A 22,910-nucleotide genomic window follows, 5' to 3' on the forward strand; every position below is an offset into this window, starting at 1 on the left:
GCTTTGCAGGCACCCATTTATTTCAATGGGCAGGAGCGGTGGAGGAGCTCCTTCAGCGCCCCAAAGATGCTGCTTGCAGGACTTTTTTAACGTCCTGCCAGCGCAGCGCCCCAGTGTGAAAGCACTCGGGCTTTCACACTGGAACTGCGGGGGGGGGGGGGGGGGGGGCAGAAAAACAACTCAGTGTGAAAGGGGTCTTAGGTTCTAACCCTTTCACACTCCATCAATAAAAAAAAAATTGTCTGGAGTTGGGCTTTGAACTAAAATCGCTAAGGATTCCCTAAAAATGATACAGGATAAGCTACTTAAAGGTACATTTTAAAGGGAGAGCGTGTCCAACTGTCCTTTCGATTTCAGCCAAAGACAGAATGTGTTGGAGTCACTCTTGGGGCCTCCAGCCTTTAGACCTTCTTGTCATAATTCTTGGCCTTGTTTATGTCCACCTTAAAGTATTGGGTATTTTAATATAATTGTCAGGGAAACCAAATGCATGAAAACCAAGGATTTAGAACAGCAGGTAGGGATTCAAGACCAGGCAACACACTTAATGGTTTTACTACTCAACAACAATAAAACCCTCAATAACCCTATCCAAACCTATGTACATTTTTACAGCACTTACCAGTCACTCTTTCCTTGTCAAATATAATGCCATGTGTCACATCTACAGACTTTCTTTCAGGAAGTGCCTAGCCTTAGGCAGGCACCCTGTTTGCACACCATCACCATGTGGCACAGCCCGATGGGAGATCACAAGCTCCTCCTAAACCCAATTCCCAAGAAAGTCCAAACCAGTGTAGGGTCTACCCTAATGTGCAAGTATAGCCATTTTTTAAATTTTATATAGAGTATAGAAGAGTTAAAATCCCAGTCACGTTATTTTTTTGCAGTCTTTTTCCTGAGGAGTATTTCCTCCCCTTTGATGCATTTACTATAATAAAAGGATTAATTAAAATTCCAACAAGGAGAGTGGAACCCCATTGTTCGAGGCTGCAGAAATTGCAAAGAACTTGGAACTTCAAGGTAGAAACATCTCAATATCTCAATAACAAGCTGGTATAATTGGCTTACTACTTTTCTCAGCAGTTTTCCTTATTACAACACATGGGCTAATTATATAATTATAGGCGCTAGGCCTTCCCACACCTCCTTATTTTTCAATATAGTACTAAATTCCTTGCAATGTATATAATTTACCTAGAATGGATTTTGTCTTCCCAAAAAAATTTTGATTTTTCACTAAAATGAATGGGGATTAGTTCTTTAAGTAAGTGAGTGGAGCACTCCAGCTATCTAGTATAGTTTGTAAAATCTCGTTAATTACAGATGTTCTTGAAATCTGTGAAAATATTAAAAGAATTATATAAATATAATTTAGATTTTGATGTTGATACTGAATGCCCCAAAAAAACTATAGGTTACAAGGGTATTCATTCTTCACGTTCACAAAATGGCTCTATGGAATGATAAAAAGCCATGTAACTATAATGAAGGTCGTTGTATGTAACCAATAAAAGTTTGGGGTTTTTTTTATAAAAAAAAAACAATGACAAAGGTCAAGCACTGGATTGGAAGAATTATGTTATTAGTGTTTGGAAACGGGCCAGTCTTAGCTGAAGGAGCTTTGTGCAGTGAGAAAAATTAATTCTTAAAAAATTATATAAATCAAAAAAGTGATGAAATAACTTTTTCTTGGCAAGGCAATGAATTCAATTCAATTTAATTAGACTTTGGCTACACCATCTTACTGCATAATACAGACAGCCAGGGGAAAAAAAAGCACTATTTGTACATAAATCGGGCAAGATTAATTCTGGTAATGTTTAAAAATTACAATCCTTTCTTTGAAAAAAATATTTATTGTATGTTCATAGGTGCCTGAATGATCTACGTACATTTAAATAATAGCCTCTGGGTGTAAACATATATATTCCTCACCAGAGGTTAAAGTAGACTGTGGGCAAAACTTTTTTTTTTTATTTAGGATAGAGTAAGGGAGGGTCATAACCCCTGTCAGTTTATTTGTTGCCATAAGTGTCCCATTGGGGAGAGATTTCCAATCCTCACACGAAGAAGTGAGGGGAAATCCCTCCAAATTAAGGAAATCCCTTGGTGACCCTCGGGTCACCAGAACTAGTGTCCCCACTGGAAGATTTCCCCTCTGTTACTATCTGATTCACTGACATAGAACAAGTATATGTGTATGACTACACTGGTTGCTTGTGTGGGGAACCTGCCATAGGCTGTAATGTCCCTGTCTAAATATAGTTTTTGCAGCTGGGCTATATCCATCCTGAGCTCTGATTGTTACTGTTATCTGGTCTTGTTGGGTTTCTCCCAAGCCCAGGACATTCTTTGCGTCTGCCTGTTTTTGGGGAGTGCTTTTCAGAACGTGAGACGATACAATGTTACGAGGTATGAATGTTCTGCCTGAGATGTTTTTAATGCATGCTGAGTAAGGGAATATTTGGGTTGACTTCCTAGAAGGGTCTTTGCTTCTGGACTTCTGCCTGGTGAGGATGCCATAGTGAGAGGCTCTTCTTTAATAGGCCTTGTCCCAACGGGGGTCTTAAGGGACTTTAGCTGCCTTGATAGAGGGTATATCCTGAGGGACCAAAGCAGTAAGATGGCTGCCTGTATATGGAGCAACTTGGAAAGAGGCTTCTGTGCTGAGGTGTGTCCTGGAGAACTGAGCAGAAGCTGCTGCCTGTGGACATTAGAAGAACTTCTCATGGCTCATCAACTAAGGTACCTGTGACTGCCTGAAACAGTCAAGGACATGCAGATGATTTAGAATAAAAGGAATAACCAAAATGACCTTTAACTACAGACACTGGATATGTTTGCATAATCTTTTATCTGCTTGACTGCTTTAAAAGCGCCAACTACAATAATTGCTATTAGAGGTCCAGCCTTTTTTCTGTACCCTAACCTTTTCTCCAGAATATATTGAATAAAACAAACCTTTAAAACATACTAAAGTGACTGGTGCCCAACTGTTTCTGTACCCTACAGTTAGTCAAGGATTCCATCCTGAGAAGTGAAATTCTAGCCTGCCTCACCATCTAGGGCAGTCATTCTTAACTGGGGTTTTGTGGAACCCTAGGGTTTCTCCAGAGTTTCCTATGGGTTCCTTGAGCTGTTGCAGAATGCCCCATAAAATGTTTGAGTCAATGCCTCTTGGCAGAGCCAACCGCATTACCCTACTGGTCTTTTAAACTGTAAGAAGATGTTCTGATCACAGCTGCAAAGGGAAATATTTTTTTTTCCCACAACCTCTATTCACAAAGCGTTATCTTACTGCATGTTGAGGGCATGTGGGCTGATATGGTTCAGGAGGGGGGGGGGGACTTGCTTGTCCCTCCTTTTCCTGACCTGCTGTCATGCATGCTTGGATAATTGTCTGGTATGGATTTTGGGGAAACCCCACACCATTTTTTTGAAAAAGTTTGAGGTGGGTGTACCCTTCAAAATCCATACCAGATTCGATTTTTCATTGCCGGCAATTCTTTTTACATTCAGTTGTCAGCAGGAGCCAGTTCCTTAACTATGGCATGCCAGGACCACTTATTTACCACAAGTATTTATTTATGTCCTTTTGTAAATTGACTTTAACTTCTGTTTTAAGTGGTATTTACAGAGCGTTTTGCTTAATGTGGTAAATACCACATTAATAGTGAATTGACATTTTCAGGATCACATGCGGTAATTGGGAAAGCACCTAAATACCACATACAATCTGCTTTTGTGAATGGAGCCCATTCTTACCAATGACCCCTGATGAATTGGTTTTAGCAGGGGTTCCCTGAAAATTAATTCAAGTTTTCCCATGGAGTAAAAAAGGTTGAGAAAGGCTTATCTAGAGCAGGGGTTTCCAAACTTTCTAAACAAAGGGTTTATTGCCCTTCAGACTTTAGGAGGGCCAGACCATTGGTGGGAGGAAAAAAAATTACATAGTGCCTATGGTCATTAGGAGGAATGATGCCCATCATTGGTATTAGTGGGGGAATAGTATCCCACTGTTTTTTTTCAGTGGAAGGAATAGTGTCCAATTGATAACCTTGGTGGGAGGAAAAGTGCCCCATCAATGGTGTCAGTAAAAGATGTCCCATTGTTGCTGTTAGTTAAAGGAATAATGCTCCATTGCTGGTGGCAGTGGGAGGAGTACTATGCCACTGTTGGTGTCAGTGCAAAAAAAAAAAGTGCACAATCGTTTATATCAGTGGGAGGAATAATACCCCATCATTGGATTGGTGACAGTGGAAGAAATAGTGCCCTATCATTGGTGTTAGTGGAAGGAATAATGCTACATTGTTAATGTCAGTGAAGGGAATGGTGCATTATCGTTGGTGTCCGTGAGAGGAATAGAGCCTCATTCAGTGGGAGGAACAGTGTTCCAAGGGCCAGAAAAAAAGCAAAGGGCCACACCTGGCCCACGGGACTCAGTTTGTAGACCGCTGATCTAGAGGGTCATCCTCAACCTTTTAGATGGGAGAAGTGCTACACTTCTGTTCTGTTTGAGTGACTCAAAGTGCTGCATTCAGAAGGGTCAGCAACAGTGCCTACATACTGTATTTCTCTTACCATAGATTTCTTTCTATTGGTTGTAGTTATAGGTATCAGCCAGTTCTCAATACACCTAATTTAATTGGAGCTCTTCTTTAATGTGACATTCGTGTTTGACTTACAGCTCAGGGACCTTGACCATATCAGGTGGCTTGTCACGTGCTTTCCTCTGCAGAAATCTGCACTCTATCAACAGCTGAGTATTAGGAATGATATACCCACAGTGCTTTAGAAGTTATAAACAGATTATTTTCTCCTGTTCTGACATCAGCGAGGAAACATGCTTTTTTGATTAACTAATCAAACTCAATACATAAAGCCAGAGTTATTTTGGGACTTCCTTTATGTACTTACACGGAAGTTCATGTCCTTTTTTTATGGTAGCTGGGGTACAGAACCCTATCCTCTCAGTTTGAGAAGATAAGGTTGCAAAGTCAGCCCTAACTGCTTACATTTCACAATTGACTACACATTTTAGAATCATACAATTTACTGCAATTTTTTTCACTGGATTCCAATTACACGCTACATTATGGGTCTGTGAAATTTTTGGATATTCCAGTTTATGGTGAAAGTGCTTCTATAATGCAGAGCTAAAAAAGCAAATGGAGAAAGCAGCTGTTAGCTGTGGATAGTACAGTGTTTGCCTCACACTACAGAACGTCTTTAGTTCCCAGCGCTCTTTTGTGTCCCTGAGCATGTGCAGCTGCTTCAAAGCCAACAGCAGACGGCTCATAGGAACCCTGTGTTCATATATGAAATTAACTATTAAGGTTACACTTCAGAAACAAAAGCTTGTCCATGGATGTGACCAACAGAGATAAGAATGAAAACAAAGGGCATCCATTTTTAAAAGCAGGCAAAGCTTTTGAAATTGGGGGAATCTAAAAATCCCACGTCTAAGGATATTTCTTTTTAGACCTTATTTATACCTTCAGTTTTAGTCCCTAAAAGGTTCAACCCACAATTGGCCTACTAGCTGCTCTGAAGCCACTTATCCATCCATACATTCAGGTGCTCCGGCAAGATAAAGACCCACCACCACCACCACACAAGTCTAAATCTATAAAATCATGACCTGAAATAACTAATGGGCATCTAAAGTACACAGAGGTGGAAGACATCTACAGTTTAAATAGAATGCTCTGAAATAAGACAGTTTAAAAGCACCTTAATATTTACAATGTGCACCAAGATTTTAAGATAAACATAAGGGCCCATTTACACCTTATTGAGTTGAAGGAACGCACAGGTTACTTTATGCATTACCACAACACACATTTTAAGCATCGGTGCATTATAGTACCATTCCTTCTAAATGGCACCCCAATGCACCTATACCAAGCGCACTACTGTGAGATCTGATGTGTTGGTAAAAACAGTGCATGCCCCTTTATTGGTACATTAGGCAGTTCATCTAAATCCATGGGCTACCATTACATAACCGGCATTGACTGACACACATGCGCTAAGGCAGTGTTTCTCAACTCCAGTCCTCAAGGCGCCCCAACCGATCATGTTTTCAGGATTTCCATCAGATGAAACAGCTGTGGTAATTACTAAGGCAGTGAAACTGATCAAATCATCTGTGCAAAATAATGGAAAGCCTGAAAATATGAACTGTTGGGGCGCCTTGAGGACTGGAGTTGAGAAACACTGAGCTAAGAAACCATAAATATATAAATGGGCCCTCAAAATCTCTTTTAAGCTCACACTACGGTGTGTAAATACAAAACAAGTGTACCAAAAAAGTGCACTAGGGTGTGTCATATGGTTCCCTCCTGAAGAGGAAGGAATCTTTCCTGACTCCCAGGAGGTGCAAGACTCCTGACAGGGTCAAGGCACACTCAGGTCCACCTAGCCAAAAAGCGGACCCCTCTCCTCATGGTCAGCCAAAGCCGACCAAACGAGTACTTCTCCCGAAGAAAGCCCCCCCCCCCCCCCCAAGACAGCGGAAGAAGGATTCTAAGAGCCACATATCCTCCAACTAGACACCCTACAATCCTTGAGTGAAAGAAACATACATATAAGCGTAAAGTGACATAAATGTGAAGAAAATAAAGTAAAAAAAGGGTACATGTGCAATGGCTGGGCCAGGGTTTCTCAACTAGGGTTCCTCCAGAGGTTGCTAGGGGTTCCTTGAGCAATGAGCAATTTCTGCCTCTCAGATAAGTTCCCACTGACACCAATGATCGTTTTAGTGATCTGTAAGGGGGTATAAGGTAAAGAGATGGCAACTCGTCCTTCCAAAAAAGTCACTTTATTACATTGAGTAGAGTGTTCAAAGTGCAGGGGCTGTAAGAGCACATGTGTTAGGGGCATTCTTCCAGCTGTCCATCACACTAGGTATCATGAGTTGCAGATATAGGAATTTTTAGCAGGGGTTCCTTGAGACTGGAAAGTTATTTCAAGGGTTATTCTGTGTTAAAAAAGGTTGAGAAAGGCTGGTCTGGTATCAAAAATTGCCCTGGTTTCGGCCAAAAGTCCTAGCCCTTGGAAAAAAATGTGGTGTTGTGACCTAGTGCCCTTTATATTTAATGCAAAGCTAGAAGCTTAACATACTGCTATACTAACAGCCTTGCTGTAATGGATAAACAACGGATAACAGAAGGGCTGAACTACTTGGGTGCTTAAAGTGGACTTTTACCCCCTTTCACTAAAATTCACATCAGCATGCAGCTGAGTTTTGCTGTTGATTACCTTTAATGTAATGCCATATAATCCTGGATCTTATGGTCCTGGTGCTATAGACAGGACCTCACAGATGCCCCCCTGGTAGGGCTATGTCACCAATGCCTTCCAGGAAGATCTCATTCCCAAACAGCATTTAAAGATGCTTGTATTGGGCATGTATGAAATGAGAAACATAATGTATCTCCTCCTTTCATGTAGTATCGCAGGATATGCTATGACTTCCTTAAAAACTGACAAGCTATAGGCAGGTCAGGTTTGATTGGTACTCCCCCCCCCCTTTCCCTTCCCCTGCAGTACCTGTACAGCAAAGTGAAAGAAGCACCACACGGAGTCAGTCAGTTGTGCTGCAGTTCTTATATGCCAACAAGGAACATGCTGATAGAAGGAGAAAGCAGAGTGACAGAGATGAGCTCTTCAGCTTTCTGCTTCTCCTTTCACGGCCCAGTCACAGGCTGGAGGACAGACAAGACCCGAGAGTGTCAGTGAACTGAACTGTACTGTGTGGCAGAGCTGTGCAAATCTCAGAACAGGATGGAGAGAAATGTAAATCCTTTGGCAGGCAAGACAGCTTGTTTCTATCTATCTGCTCTTTTAATTGTTTGCCTGAATTCCAGCTTTAAACAAGTTTTTTTTTATCCACTAGAAAACCACCGGAGTTGTGGTTTTTAGCACTGGGGCCAAGGAATGGCAGCTTTAGGAGCAGATATGCCACATCATAAGGATTTTGTGGTTTTAGGAGTAAATTAGTTAAAACAGTTAATTATAGTTCAGAGTTTTTTTCTTCTCTGGGAAAGCTAAACTTTTCATAGATTTTTTTTTTTCACAGTAAAACAATCATGTTAGTGGTTCACGAAATGACAAAGCTGTATTTCCGCATAGTTAGAACACGTGAGTATATTCAGAAATGTCAGACCCATTCAATAAGGCAAGGCAGCGAGAAATACACCAAGCTAAGGGCAGCAGCCCATAGCAATACATTGTATGAGGTTTGGCAAAAATAGACTTTCCATGAATGTCAGAGAAAAGCCAATGATGTATCAGGAAGATGCAATTAAAGGTGAACTCCACGCGCAAAAAAATATAATTCTAATCTATTCCTCAATAGTCACAAAGGATATAAATCCACTTTGTGGGCACCAAATAACTTTGCAAACCCAGATTTTACAATGGACACGTAGCAGTGACACAATCACTGAAAACAGCCTGTGCAGAGAGCAGAACTGTGGGAGGGGCCCAGCAGGCTCCACCTACTACAAGCAGTCTGCAGAGAACTACAGGAGAGAGTGGAGATAAGAACACTCATCCTGCACAAGAAGAGATGTGTTCACATGCATTTTGATGCACACTGACATTTGGTACCAATGTGTTTTGATTTTCAAATTTGGATAGCCATTGACCAAAGTTTTTTAATAGCCGTGTTTAATGCTGTTTGACACACTGCCATTGATATCTATGGGCCTCCCAACACAGTGAAACACAATTTAAAAAAAAGTTTAATTTTTTTTCAAAGCAAGTAGCATTAGTCCATCAAGTCCAACCTATGTGTGTGATTATATGTCAGTATTACATTGTATATCCCTGTATGTTGCGAGCGTTCAGGTGCTTATCTAATAGTTTCTTGAAACTATCGATGCTCCCTGCTGAGACCACCGCCTGTGGAAGGGAATTCCACATCCTTGCCGCTCTTACAGTAAAGAACCCTCTACGTAGTTTAAGGTTAAACCTCTTTTCTTCTAATTTTAATGAGTAGCCATGTGTCTTGTTAAACTCCCTTCCGCGCAAAAGTTTTATTCCTATTGTGGGGTCACCAGTACGGTATTTGTATATTGAAATCATATCCCCTCTCAAGCGTCTCTTCTCCAGAGAGAATAAGTTCAGTGCTCGCAACCTTTCCTCACAACTAATATCCTCCAGACCCTTTATTAGCTTTGTTGCCCTTCTTTGTACTCGCTCCATTTCCAGTACATCCTTCCTGAGGACTGGTGCCCAGAACTGGACAGCATACTCCAGGAGCGGCCGGACCAGAGCCTTATAGAGTGGGAGAATTATCGTTTTATCTCTCGAGTTGATCCCCTTTTTAATGCATGCCAATATTCTGTTTGCTTTGTTAGCAGCAGCTTGGCATTGCATGCCATTGCTGAGTTTATCATCTACTAGGACCCCCAGGTCCTTTTCCATCCTAGATTCGCCCAGAGGTTCTCCCCCCAGTGTATAGATTGCATTCATATTTTTGCCACCCAAATGTATTATTTTACATTTTTCTACATTAAGCATTGAGATTGGTACAGACACCATCTTTGCTATAAGAAGCAGCGATAGATGGCTTTTAGTATGTTGGTACACGCGGGTTAAAATGTGACCAATGGACCCTTAAAGCGGAACTTTACCCATAACACCTTGATAAAAAAATAAATGTTCTTTAGCAAGGAACATATATTCCACAATAATAATCATGCTACCAAAATTATTGTGTGCTTTAAATTGCCTCCAGCATTGCTCCTGTTCCTTTCTGCTGGAGGCTGCCATTTTGCTTTAGCCCAGAGCCCCCGAGCAGACGTAAATCTTTAGGCTGTCAGCAGATCGGCCTCTACAAATTCGGCACAGTGCCTAAAAATAGCGAGCACTGAGCATGTGCAGAGCAGGGTGACACAGTGTATTACTGGATTTTAAACAGTATAGGCACTTATTTTTAATATTTTCTGATTAAAAGGTCCACATTTTTTCCCTTCTTTACAATTGGAAAAAAAACCTTTTAGTCCCAGGACCACACGTCGAGACTGGAGAAGTGGTTTAACCATAGACAGCACAGTGGGTTCTTCACTGTCAGGGCAATAAAAATGTGGAACCCTCTCCCACAGTTGGTGGTGGCTGTGGGGAGTATGGATATTATTTAAAAGACTCTTGGCTGTACATCTTAAAAAACACAATATAAAGGGATATGGGAAATTACTATAGACACTGACATACGTACACCTACACAGGTTGAACTGGATGAACTATTGTCTTTTTTTCAGCCTTACCTTTTATGTAACTTTGTAACTAAAAAAAGCCCAAAAAATATAAAAACTCTGGATGAATAAAAAGGTTGCAAAGGGAATCCTTATGACGACTTTTTTTTTTTTTTTTTTTTTAGGGTCTCATTCACCCAGGCGCTGAGACTGATTTACTGTGAATTGGCTATTATGGGGGCTGGAGCCACCAGGCACTGCCCCATTTAAGTCTATGGGAAAGCCTGTGGCCCCATGCAGGTCAGCATGCCCAAAAAATGCAGCACTTTTGCAGATGCATGGGGTGCCAATAACAATATGTCTGCTAAACGGCAGTGCATTTCTCTTTGGGTAGGGAAAGTGCACAATTGTGCATGCGTTCCTGAACACAGTAGTGTGAACCTAGCTTCAGATTAAACTTCCAGTCTCTCTCTATTAATGATTGGGAGCTGACGGGACTAGTTCCTGACCATGTGATCATTGCAACAACCAGTCGCAGCGGTCATGCGATCAGTCGATCTTTCCCACACCCCAGGCGTAAAGACCCTGTTAAAGGGGGGCCGGTCAGCAAGAGGTTAAAAAAAAAGTTTGCCGCATAACGGGACACTCTTTTCTTGGTGACAAATTTTCTTTAGCGCCTGTTATTCTTAAAAAAAAAACCCAGCATGACCCAATACATACTGGCCGAATCTTATACGGCTTCTCTATGCAAAGCAGAAGCACTCTGTTCCCGGGATGTTCGGCTCATGAATATGTATGTGCAACATATATGATGCAGTTGCCATGGAAACCACATCCCCGGCTCGCCCTAGGAGTCCTGCCTGGATTCTCAGGAGATACAGTGACTTCTAACCTGAGGCGTCCCGGTGCTACAGAACAGATTAAGACGGAAGAATAGGCTGGCAGGCGTCCATGGTTAATGAAAGCACAATGTGATTCTGCTGAGATAACAGAGCGAAGGAAGTGGCAGAACAGAGGCAGACGTGTAGAACAAAACAAGTGGGGCGAGAAGACCCAGAGAGAAACAACGCATGGCTACAGCTTTTCCTGATGTTTTTGGTCTCGCGCATTCAGCGCGCATCAGCATCTTGAACCTCCGTAAAAACGTCCCCGGAACCCACAGCTGCTACGTACAGCCCATCCAGGGGCAGCAACTATAAGATGCGCTGTATGCGGGTATGCACCCCTCTTTGTATAAAGTACATGGAAACATATGCCCCGAACATGGGCAGTCTGCATTCGTGGCATATGTCCATGTCCATGCTTAACACAAGTACCAGTGCCTACCCACATACAACGCATCTTGTAGTTGCTGTCAACAACGCAACTGTTGTGAGTCCCTGGGACGTTTTTTACGTTTCATCTACACTACAGCTCCTAAACTTGAGTTTAGAAGCTTTTGGCGTTTTTTTGCCAAAGCTTGTAAACGCAACTCCATAAAAGCCTGTGTGTCAATGTGCACATAGGTTTTTACCAGAGTTTAGGAGCTGCTGCGGTTAGGGGAGCTTCAACCGCCCTCAACTTCCCTCTCCTGAACGTGGAAGAATCGTGTTCAGGATAGGAAGGTTTTGACTGCTGGCTGCAAAATGCGTCAAAATTGCGGTGCGAAATTGCCACAATTTTAATGCGTTTTCCCACGGCAAGATGGTCAAAGTAGGTTATGTGTACATGAAGCCTTTACAGAGGGTCTGGATGCAATGCATGTGAGCCCAAAACCATACCCTGGAATTCCAAAACAATCTAACGGCTTGTTAAAGTAGAGACATGCCCGAAGCAACAAAAAAAAAGGCGACGCACAAACATGACTAGGGGGACAGGGGAATCAAGGGGATATAGGGTTAATTTAAAAAAAAAAAAAAAAATCGGGGGATATGAGGTTACTTACCAGGATAGGCTAGTTTGAAGACAGAGGTGGGGCTGTGGAGGGTGTACGAGGAAGATTGGAAAAGTCTCCAATTAGTTGGAAGCTACGAACGAGGAAGAAACCTCCCACCCTGTGTTTGGATCAGTTCTATTGGTGGTCATAGTGGCCTGGTGGTTGGGGTCTTCGGAGGCGTTCAATGTTTGCTGTGAGAGCTTATATTAGGGACACGTCTAAGGAATGGCGTCCTCTGTTGATGTTAATGTTGGGTTAACTGGGAAGTTGGAACATGGAGGTATCTGTGGAGAGTTTGATTGTCCCAGACCTTTATGTGGTCACACAGATACAAACCTGCTCTTGGTTCTTGGTTTGGTGACTGCAAAGATAGGCAACCTTTATGTCATTGATATTGTTATTATCATTATTGTTTCTGTTTTAAGGAATGTTTTATATTTTGGTTGTTTAGTTAAAAAATGTCTGCTACGGCCAAAATTCTACGCCAAATTGGTGTTGGTTTTATCATTATGATAAAATGGGTTAAGATGGGTGCACATAGCAGTCCTTTTAATGAGGGGTTGATGACATCGGTTGTGCCCTAGTCAAGACAAAACCTTTTTTTTTTTTTTTTAAAGAATAAGGCTCGGTTCACACTATGCAGGGGCAACCGAGCACGTTCTCGTGCTTAGGGCAGCCCATTCGTTTTAATGGGCTGCCCGCAAATGCTGAAAATAAGTCCCCAACTCTTTTACAAAAATGTGCCGCGGCACCATATGGTTTGGCACACGTAAAAATGCAAGAGTTTGCAGATGCGTGGGGGTGCCATTAACAATTAATGGAATTGCCGCATGCCTGCTAAAGGGCAACAATGTTTCTGTGAATGTTGGGAAAGTGCCCGATTTTGCATACATTCCTGACTTGCAGTCATGTAAACTCAGCCCTTAGGAAGGTTAGTAACCTGCCAAGGTTTTTTGTTCACTATCTGTTCCAATGGAGAGATTACCCTTCACTTCCTATCCCACAGCCAAAACAGGGAGTGAAAGGAAATCCCTTCAAAGTGAGGGAATCCCTGGTTGTCGCCAGAACTACTGTCCCCACTGAAAGACTTCCCCTCTATTCCTGTTCTGGTGACAACCCAAAATTTGGGATTTTCCTTCACTTTCACTCTCTGTGAAGGCAGTAAACGAAGGTGAATCTCCCTAAGGGCTCCTTCTCACATGCAGCAGCCCTTGCCACCCCTTCGAAAAGCAGTCCATGATTGATTGTTTTTCAGAGGGCGGTTGGCAGGCAGCTGGGAGGAGATATGTTGCCTCCTCAGAGTTTGTCTTGTGCTGCAAATGCACACACTACTTGCAGTTACCTGTGTGAACAAACCCTAAATTACAATGGTAAATTAGGTATAAGAAGGACCACTAATGAAGTATGACACATCTCCATTGGTGTAGTCATGTTAAAGAAAATCTAAATCCATCATTAAAATTATGAAATATTGCAGCTTAACAGCCCTTAGATGTGATGACAGCATTCGTTTTCCCATTTTCAGGCTTTTTTGTCCCTTATTTTCACCTGGTGATCCTGCAAATAACACACTTCCTGTCCTAGGGTGGCTACTCTCACTCAATCCACTGTGTCTATGGAGGGAGTCATGGAAGCCATCTTAGGACAGAACTACAGACACCTCTTTCTCTTTTCATCCCTATGACAATGGGGGGTTTACAGAAGATGGCTGGAAAAAAGATTTGCGATTTCAATTCTATTCACAGGAAGTGACACTGCATTTTTGGCAGGATCAACAGATATTTTCTGCACTTGCTGAAATTTTTTTAGTCTAAAACTAGAAAACTAAAGCAGCCACTACATCTAAGGCCTGGTAAGCTGTAACAGATTACATTTTTGTTCTTGGGTTTCAATATCCTTTAGTGGGCCTGCACTTGCTGCCAACAGAGGAGTGCATTTCCAAATCATCCTCATCTACCTGTGTGTAAATAAGCACAACATTACACCCATTCACTCCCATTTGACAGCAGTGCGACATTTCTACTTCAATATTTCTAAGTATAACTCGGCTAATAGACTTACAGTGGCTGTTTCTCTGACCGTCCACAGGCCAACTTTCCTTTCTTCTGTAGGCAATAAAAGATGGCAACGACTAGAAGCAGGAGGAGGACGCACACGACAACTGCGATTATGGCCGTGCTGCTGCCACCGGTCTGTTCTGCAAGAGTCAATACAATGCAATTAGTCTCAAAGGCAACATGTGAGTTGTAGAGATAAATGACAGCAATTAAAAGGAAATATTTTCATGGTGAGGTCTACATTGTTTATTTTACATATGTTCGCAGGCCAAAAAAAATCACCCTTTCCTTTGGCATCAGACGTTTCTCCTTTAATATCTGAAGCCCCTCATAACATCAGAGACCCCCTTCGACATCAGAAGCCCCCCATTACATCAGAGCAACCCCTTTTATTACAGAACCCCTTTCACATTGGCTTCCCCCTCTTTTCACACCAGAAGCCCCATCACATCAGAAACCTCCCTTAAATCAGAGCACCCCCTCATTACAGTCCCCCTTTCAGATCAGAAGCCCCATCACATCATATTTCTCCTTTCACATCAGAAAGGAGCTTGTGCGGATCTGAAACGCGTAGCCACACCCCTTTTGCCCTCCAGCAACGTCACTTCCGGCCTGCACTCCACCAAGATCCCTGGTTTCCTGGTTTCTTCCACCTGGCCAGCGGTGGTTGGGCTTTTTCCTGGAATGGAGTGATCTGTACCGGGATGTGCCTTTGACAGGTGCTTTTCTTTTTTATCATTAAAGTCTTTTCAATGCTACTAGTAGGCACCTTCTGGTGTTCCCACTTTCACATCAGAAGCCCCATCACATCAGATTCCTTCTTTCACATCAAAGAACCCCCTTTCATTACAGTCCCCACTTTTTACATCAAAAGCCCCCATCACATCAGAACACCCACTTTCACATCAGAAGCCCCATCATATCAGATTCATTATTTCACATCAGAGCACCCCTTTTATTACAGTCCCCACTTTTCACATCAGAAGCCCCCATCACATCAGAGCACCCCCTTTCATTACAGTCCCACATTCATATCAGATCTCCCTTTCAAATCAGAAGCCCCTATCACATCAGAGTGCCCCTTTTCAAATCAGAAACCCCCATTAAATTAGAGCACCCCTTTCAAATGAAAACCCCCCCATTACATTAGATCCCCCCTTTCACATCAAAAGCCCCCCATCAGTTTCTGTAGGCAGGGTAAAAGCTTGTAATGGGCCGGATGTGGCCCTTGGGTCATAGTTCTGAGACCCCTGTTAATATAGTTTGGAGTTGGGAAAGACACATTAGACACTGGCTCACGATCCATAAAAGCAGCGAGCCCCATGTGCACTAACACTGGCAGATAGGGGAGGCTAGAAAACCTGCTACTGCGTTATGTTTCCCAATTGAAGATGTTCCATTATTTCCTGCGCGGGTACAGGAAATGAGCCGAAACCTCCGTAACAAGGCCTCTGACAATAAGGTTCCTTATTCTTTCCTATAATAGCCAAAATTAAAAAAAAAAAACAAATTGGCTGGAGTTACATTGTATGTTTATCATAATTAGTTAAAAAGGAAGTCCTAGATTCAGAGGCACACCTACCCAATGTTGTCCTGCTGTGATCCACTAATCAGATGCCACAGCCCCTATCTTAACCTTCTTAGTTATCAAGAAGGAGGCTGCAGCAGCAGCAGGGACAGACAGGGGCCAGTAGGTAGAGCTGGAGCACATCATCAGGGGCTGGCTGACTGCCTGAACCAGGAAGAGGCGTCTGGCCACTGATAAGGTGCTCCAGCTCCGTCCACTGGCCCCTGTGCGTCCCTGATGCTGCAGCCTCCTGGGATATGTGACGGTGTAGTCCAAGAAGGCTGTGGGAGCAGGAACACATATATCATTCTTGCCAAGGAGAGAATGGTGGCAAGGACGGACGAATGAAAAATAAGCAACAAATTACATTGCAAGGGGAGAGGGAAGCTAAAGTGACTCATATGTTACAGGTATATTAAAGGGATTGTAAAGCTTCGGTATTTAAAAAAACAAACAAAAAACAAACATGTCATACTTACCTCCACTGTGCAGTTCATTTTGCACAGAGTGGCCCCGAACATCCTCTTCAGGGGTCCCTCAGCGGCGCTCCTGGCTCCTCCCCGCATCGAGTGCCCATGTTGGAGAAGCTCCCTCCTACGGTGGACACCCGTGCAGGCACGCTCTCGAGTCCTGCATCTGTGTCCATTCAAAGAATGCAGGACTTGGCCCCGCTTCATTGGATTTGATTGACAGCAGCGGGAGCCAATGGCTGCACTGCTATCAATCTGTCCAATCAGGACACGAGACACCAGCTAGAGCTAGTGTGCTCGTCCCCGGCTGGCGAAGGATCGGGGTCAGGTAAGTAAAACAGGGGCTTGGGGGTGGGGGGCTTCAGCACCACAGGAGTTTTTTCACCTGAATGCATTAAAGGGGTTACAACCCCTTTAAATATTTCAAATTTTCATTTAAAGCTGAACAAATGAAGGTATGGCCCAAATCTGGCTGCTACAGATTAATGCAAATCTTTCATTCCACCTGCAGTCTCTGATTGGCACAAAATATCCGACTCTAATATTTCCAGTTCTGGCTGTAGTACGCTGATCACAGCGGGGTGCTAGAAGTACCCCATCCTCTATGCAGAAAAGGCTTTGTATTCTTGCAAGACCTTCTGTGATTAGAGGAGGTGCAAATGAATGGTACGATCTCTCTTCCTCCATTCACAAAATGCCTTGCAAGAATACATGGCCTTTTCTGCATGGAGGATGGGGTAGATCTAGCGCTTTACTGTTATCATCATAAGAAACTGGATATCTCAGCACCCAATGTTTGGTGTCGATAGGAGCCTGCAGGCTGAATGAAAGGAAGGAATGCCGCAGCAGTCAGAGATGGGGCACATTTTATTAGTGACACTTTCTTTTTTGTGCAAATATATAAAAATAGTTATTGTCTGGAGTTTAGCTTTTTTGATTAAGGAATAAACACATAACTGGCCTGGAGCTGCACACCAAACTTCCCTACAAAAAAAACAAAGCAGTACAGTTACATCCTCAACCCAACACTACTTCTAAAAACAATCAGCACTTCTAGCGGATCTAGAGAGAAGATAATCTTATTTCCATAAAATATGATGCTAATTACCTTGAGCTGGCGACACACTTGGAGGCACATCTGCGGGACAAAAGGGAAGAAATATTATCGTAATTAATTTAGGCACAATAAAAAAAAAATGAATTTAAAAACGAATAATAATAGACATCCATATATGTCACTGCGTTATGTTGCAGTTTACATACTAAAAAAAAACCATGCAAATGCAACATACTGCAGAATTAAGGCTGGTTTAAGAAAGTTGGAGAAAGGGAAGCGTTTCTGAAATCTGATTGGCTGACAAGGGTTGCAGAGATCATTTCCCTGCCTCCATGTTTCCCTTGGAGACCTTTGCCAACTTTTTAATTTTTATTAAATTTTATTTCCCTTGCCGCAGCAAATTGGACCAGGTTTTTAGGTCCATAGGGATATAGGGCTCTGTATCTGGAGGTTTTAGGCTGCATTCACACCCGAGCGTATCGCTATCAGGCGGAAAGTCGCCCGTTTTTACCACAATTTTGTACAGGTCAAAAGGTCACCAATGTAAAAAGCAGAGAAACGCCTGTAATCTGCCTAAAAAGAAACTCATGTACTTTTTTTGAGCTTCGGGCGTTTTGCTTCAGGTGACAGAACGCTCAGATGTGAACAGGGGCCATTTAAATTAATGGGATTTTGCTTGCTGGGCGTTTTTGAACTTTGGAGATGAGCGTTTTAAAAACTGAAAACGCTCAGGTGTGAATGCAGCCTTATTTATTGATCCTATATATATATTTTTCTAATTTGTTGAACTAGATGGAAGCGTGTCTTTTTTTTCAGCCTTAAAATGTAACTTTTGACCAGAAAGAAGTAAGGTTTTGACTATGGTAGGTGGGGCTTAATTTACTCAGGGGTGGGGTTGTTAAGTTATAGCCCACCCCCAAAATTAAGTTACAGCCTTCAGGCTAAATAAATAGCACACACCGATGTTGGATTATGATATGCATAAACTATACTGCAATTTACAGGGTACAAGTCAAGTAATAGTTATACACTCGTATCTCAGCAAAGTTGGGTCACATGACCAGTAGGCACTACATTGTTGGGATGCTGTAGACAGCCGCATTTAGTTATCTTTCTATGTTAACTGCTCTTATAAAAGAGCTATTTTGCAAACACGGTTCGAGTGTTCCCCTCTTTCCCTGGTTTAACCAGGTTCTTCATACCCCAAAGGGCTGATAACAGAGGTTTTAAGATACAGGAAGGAACAAGGAGTATGTAACACCAAGGTATTGTTTTTTTGCTAAATTAATTCAGTAGCTGAAAAGAAATACAGATGACGGGTCAAATACATCTCAGCAAAACCAAAACTACAAGCAATTACTTGTCATAGAACATCCAAGTTCCTCACACGTCCTGACCTCAGGAGTACGTCTAAGGTCAGCCAACCGTGCATTCAGCATTTTGTTTCATACATCCTCCCATTGAAGTAACACCCTTTCCGAAGTCAGACTTACACATGCTCAGTGTGAAATTCTTTTTTATCATTCCATGCTGGTTTTTTGCAATGCAGGAAATACTGTTCATTGTCTTGGAATTGAACTTGAAGGAGACATTGCTTCGTACTTCCAGGTCAGTGGAGGACTCAGATACCTAAGAGAAAAACATAGGGAAAGGACTGCTGACTGGCTGGACAATCTGAGAACTCAGACAAGAAGCTTTGTGTAGAAACTGAAAGTTGTATATTGCCCGTGAAGCCAATCTTCTCCAGAATCCACTGACTATTATTAGTGATGTTTTGCAGTATGACGTTTCGGTTCCAGTTTTCACCACTGCATATGTTGTATGATGGTGCTTGTTTGAATTTTCTACATTCTTGCAGCCCTGTGGTCATGGGTTTAATTCATTCCAAAAGGATACTATGGGGGTTATTTACGAAAGGCAAATCCACTTTGCACTGGAAGTGCAGTCGCTCTAAATCTAAGGGGTAGACCTGAAATGAGTGAAAGCTCTGCTGATTTTATCATCCAATCATGTGCAAGCTAAAATGCTGTTTTTTATTTTCCTTGCATGTCCCCCTCAGATCTACAGCGACTTTACTTTCAAGTGCACTTGCAGTGCAAAGTGGATTTTCCTTTAGTAAATAACCCCCAATGTGTACCCTCTCAGTGCTTCACTTTCTTGCCAAAACATACTGATAAATTACCCAAATTGCTCCAAGTGTGGTACAAAGACCAGTTCACACCACATGCAGACCAGTGCATTTTTTTTTCTGCATCAAAAGCACATGGATAATAGGTTATATGATCTTCAATGGCATAGTTTACACCAGTGCAGTCAGTTCCAGAAAAAAAAGTAGACCATGCTGAATTTTTCTTGCACACAACACACACCAAAAACACACTGGAACGCATCAAAAACACATCAAAAGTGTGCATGCAGAAAAAGCATCAGGGAATTCTATGGTGTGAACTGGCCCTAAATGAGGTATGGACAATAAACTGTAAGCTCAATTGAATCTTCCTAAAAGTGCTAAAAGACAAAAGGAGAGCTCACCGGCCTTGTGCAAAGGAGGACTTTTACTTTTCTCCAAGTTGGGCTTTATGGGATACAAATCACCAAAAGTTCATTCAAATACTCCAATAGGACTGCAGATAGACAATGATGTTCAAGGCCATGCAGTTCTCCTTAGACTGGGGAATCTACAAACACTAAGGGGGAGATTTACTAAAACTAGAGCACTCAGAATCTGGAGCAACTGTGCACGGTAAACATTCAGCTTCCAACTTCAGCTTGTTCAATTAAGGTTTGACAAAACAAAAAAAAAACTGAGAACTGAGCAATCAACAGTGTTCTCACAGGTCTGTGAGCAGAGAGCTAGTGACTGTAAGTCAGCAGCTCTCTGTTCTGCGCTCACTGGAGCGCTGAGCTGTGGAGGGGCCGGGAGCGGCGGCTCAGGCTCTCAGCGGCTTGCCGGGTCCCGGTGCAGGGATATGGGCAGATCCCGACTCTATGATCATGATGACACCTGAGCCTGGACCGACTCTGTGACGTCAGCAGAAAGCGTACTTCAGCCTGCTCTCTGCTGAAAACGGGTCACAGGATTGCAGAACGAACTGCACTCCTGTGATCCACAGGAGAAGTACAGCCAAACAAGCTTTGGCTGTACTTCTCCTTTATAGGATGCTGGTGGACAATTGTCCAGATTTTACTCAAATAATCCAATTAGACTGCAGATAGACAATTATGTTTAGGCCACGCAGCTCTCCCCAGATTTGGAAACCTCCAAACACTATCAGACAAAAAGGGAGCGCACCAGCTACGTGCAAAGCCTTCAATAAAACTCTATTAATAACGCAGCAGTAGACTGGCCCTTGGCATCCTCACGTACAATACAGGGCTTTGATGTCTTGATGACGTCAGGGGGCATCCGACCACCAGAGTGCAGGCTTCCGGGACTGGTCTAGCAGCGCAGAGCTGCCTGTGAGACCTTACAACTTGGGTCAGCAACCTGTAGATCATGATCTACCAGCAGATCTCAGACAGGTGACTGGTATATCGCGGTCTGGGCTCGCTGACCCACCGTCTCAGAGGATTAAACAGAGTGCAATGCAGAGGAACTACTTGTAAAGTCGGAGCTGTAGTAGGGCGTAAGAGCCGCATAAGCCAATGCCTCCTCTGTAGTGCTGGCTCCTGTCCCATGTGGAGTGCCCCCATTTACTTGGATGGGTCGCAATTGGCAGGTAGTAGCATGCACCAAAAGCAATAGGGGACTTCATTTCTGCTGCAGCATGTGTACACCTTTGGCTGCTGCCTCAGTAGGGATTGGGGTGGTAAAACCACAACTCAACCACAGGGCTTTACTTGTGAATGAGCCCTAAGAGTGCAGCTGCCAAATGCAACTAAGGGCTCATTCACAAGTGCAGTAAGTACTGCTGCTCCTCTAAAAAGTGATCTGAGTGTGTTTGACAGGTGGAGAGAAGGTGATATGTTGCCTCCTCACCACTTGAGTTAAACCCATGATTGCTGTGCAATGCACACAATTGCGACACGGTAGTTTGTAAAAACTGGTGTGAGGAGGCGACACTGCGCCAAGTAATCTTTGACTTCTCCCATGTTGTTCAGGTAGATCTCCACCTCTTTAAGGTTACCTACCCCTGGCTTACAATCTACTCTCCCAACAAGCAAATGCCATTTTGTTTAAAAGCTGATAACCTACTGGCATGCTTTTGGATCGTAAGACAAAGTTCAGAGGAATCTACAGAAATATGGGAAGAACATACAAATTCCATACAGATAGTGTGCCTGTTGGGAGCTAAACCCTGGACTTTAGCAATGTAACAAGAGAACTGACAAAAAGATAAGAGCACAAAAAATATCTGAAAAACTTTTCCAAATTACAGTATGATCTATAAACCACAGTGATTTGGTGGAATTAGTCAACTAACCACACAGAACAAAGTTTTAGAGTCATCCTTGGATTCAAGTGTGCACAAAGACAGAAATAAACCCATGACACATAGCGGGTAGAATGTCAGCTGATATGACAATAGGGACAAGGATCAAAGAGCCTATTGACCTCAAGCATGAAAATGACTGATACTTTCATTCTGGTCATCATGGTGTGGAGTGACACAAACCAACACATGATGTGGATTAACTACCACAGTGACTCAAATCAGATTTCATAAAAGGGTAGTGCCACACCACAGGGATATCAGTGCGGGCAATGTTCAGCCATTTACCTTCAGATCTGGTTGGTTCCAGGTTATTGTAGGTGCTGGGTTTCCTTTTGCTTTGCAGGATAACATCACAGGGTGTCCTTCTGATTCTACTTCAACCTGATGGTTTTCCATGTCTAGTTCTGGTGGGCCTAATATAAACCAAATAAACAACATTTTTAAGTTATACCTTTAAAGTGGAACTACACTGCATCTGAGCACCACAAACAAAAAAAATGGATTCACTTTTAATATTCAAAGCAAACTCCCCCATCCATGTCTCCATGTTGACTGAGAAATTACTTTGAAAAACATCCCCCTAGCATTTCTGGCTGTGGCCATCTTGAGTAAGGGCAGATGTTTCATGCATAATTTACTTCCAGGAATCTGCCCTTAGCTCAGGCATACAAGCGTGCTTAGCTGAGATAACCCCTCCTCCCTTCCTGAAGACTCCTGGGATGTATGGCCTAGACATGGAAACCAGGAAGTAACTGAAGAAATGTAAAAAAAAAAAAAAGCAAAACAAGTAAATATGATGTACTTTCCGATCTACTTATTGATTCTAGCAGCATAAGGAATACAAATAGCCAATGTTGATTGAGAGAATGAGGTTCTGCTTTAAGTCTCCTGTGAGTCATGTGTAAGTTTAATTATTCTTTAAGTTTAAATCAGCTAAATACATTAAAAATGCATCAACACAAATGGTGTGCAAGGTCTTAAAGTTAAATTTTTTTTCACATACTAAGAAGACAAGGATGTCCTGTAGAGAAGGAGCCTTGCTCTGTGTATGAAACACTGGTCTCTCTGAAGAGATCCAACACATCCCTTCTGAACCAGACCTATAGCTCTGCAATCAGCAAAGCTTATGCTCCCTGCTGATTAAATAGCTTCATCTGTGACTCATCAGGGGGTGTGTTGGACCTCTGCAGAAAAACCACT

General features: G+C 42.6%; 1 protein-coding gene across 1 annotated transcript in view; it reads right to left on the reverse strand.

Moving 5' to 3' along the window:
* Positions 1 to 22,910, reverse strand: part of BCAM (basal cell adhesion molecule (Lutheran blood group)) — a 136,935-nt gene that overhangs the window by 18,366 nt on the left and 95,659 nt on the right. Inside the window, exons 11-14 of the mRNA XM_073602131.1 lie at positions 21,996 to 22,123; positions 18,768 to 18,903; positions 17,326 to 17,355; positions 14,185 to 14,320 (exon numbers count right to left, since the gene is read on the reverse strand). Of these exons, the coding sequence (XP_073458232.1) occupies positions 14,185 to 14,320; positions 17,326 to 17,355; positions 18,768 to 18,903; positions 21,996 to 22,123 (430 nt within the window). The remainder of the gene's footprint in view (positions 1 to 14,184; positions 14,321 to 17,325; positions 17,356 to 18,767; positions 18,904 to 21,995; positions 22,124 to 22,910) is intronic.

Source organism: Aquarana catesbeiana, linkage group LG10, assembly GCF_042186555.1.
Source record: "Aquarana catesbeiana isolate 2022-GZ linkage group LG10, ASM4218655v1, whole genome shotgun sequence".
Classification (NCBI taxonomy): Eukaryota; Metazoa; Chordata; class Amphibia; order Anura; family Ranidae; genus Aquarana; species Aquarana catesbeiana.